General features: G+C 35.4%; 1 protein-coding gene across 1 annotated transcript in view; it reads left to right on the top strand.

Annotated features, from left to right (window-relative positions):
• LOC108574358 (serine/threonine-protein phosphatase 1 regulatory subunit 10) overlaps positions 1-545 on the top strand; it is a 13,124-nt gene that overhangs the window by 11,023 nt on the left and 1,556 nt on the right. The window contains exons 6-7 of the mRNA XM_017936940.1: positions 56-212; positions 327-545. The exon at positions 327-545 is cut by the window's right edge and continues 87 nt beyond it. Of these exons, the coding sequence (XP_017792429.1) occupies positions 56-212; positions 327-545 (376 nt within the window). The remainder of the gene's footprint in view (positions 1-55; positions 213-326) is intronic.

Here is a 545-nt window from a genome sequence, read left to right as displayed (position 1 = left end):
GAATTATTCGTGACAAAATTAATTATAAAATAAATATCATATTTGTATTTTAAAGTTTTATCAAGATACGTTAGAGACAGATGAGGATAAGGAACAGAAAGAGAAAGAGAATTCGGATGAAGATGTAAAGAAAGAGAAAGAAGAGACGATAGAAGAGCCGAAAGAAAACAGGGTATACAAAGCGGACATTGACGAGGATACTGGAAGTAACAGTAAGTTACTTTATTATTATTCATTGATACATACGTGTTAATTAATATTATTTAGGAATGTTTAACTTTTAACATAGAAATATTAACATAGAAATATTCTGTGTTACTTTTCAGCACCAACGCCGGAAGACGATATGGAGGAGAAGGCATCCGATTCTCCAGAAGACTCATCTTCCATGTCCGACTCAACGAAAAAGGAAAACGTTGGTTCTTATCCAGAAATACGATACGTTGATGGACTGAGGAGCGTGTTACTGCTCCAGAAACGTAAAGGGCCGAAGAAAGTATTAAAATGGAAAACGGATCTGGAATCGGTGCGTTACTTCGAGCTAG

This window comes from Habropoda laboriosa, unplaced genomic scaffold (assembly GCF_001263275.1).
Source record: "Habropoda laboriosa isolate 0110345459 unplaced genomic scaffold, ASM126327v1 scaffold46, whole genome shotgun sequence".
Taxonomy (NCBI): Eukaryota; Metazoa; Arthropoda; class Insecta; order Hymenoptera; family Apidae; genus Habropoda; species Habropoda laboriosa.
The sequence above is the reverse complement of the archived record's forward strand: the minus strand, read 5'-3'. Positions and strand labels throughout refer to the sequence as shown.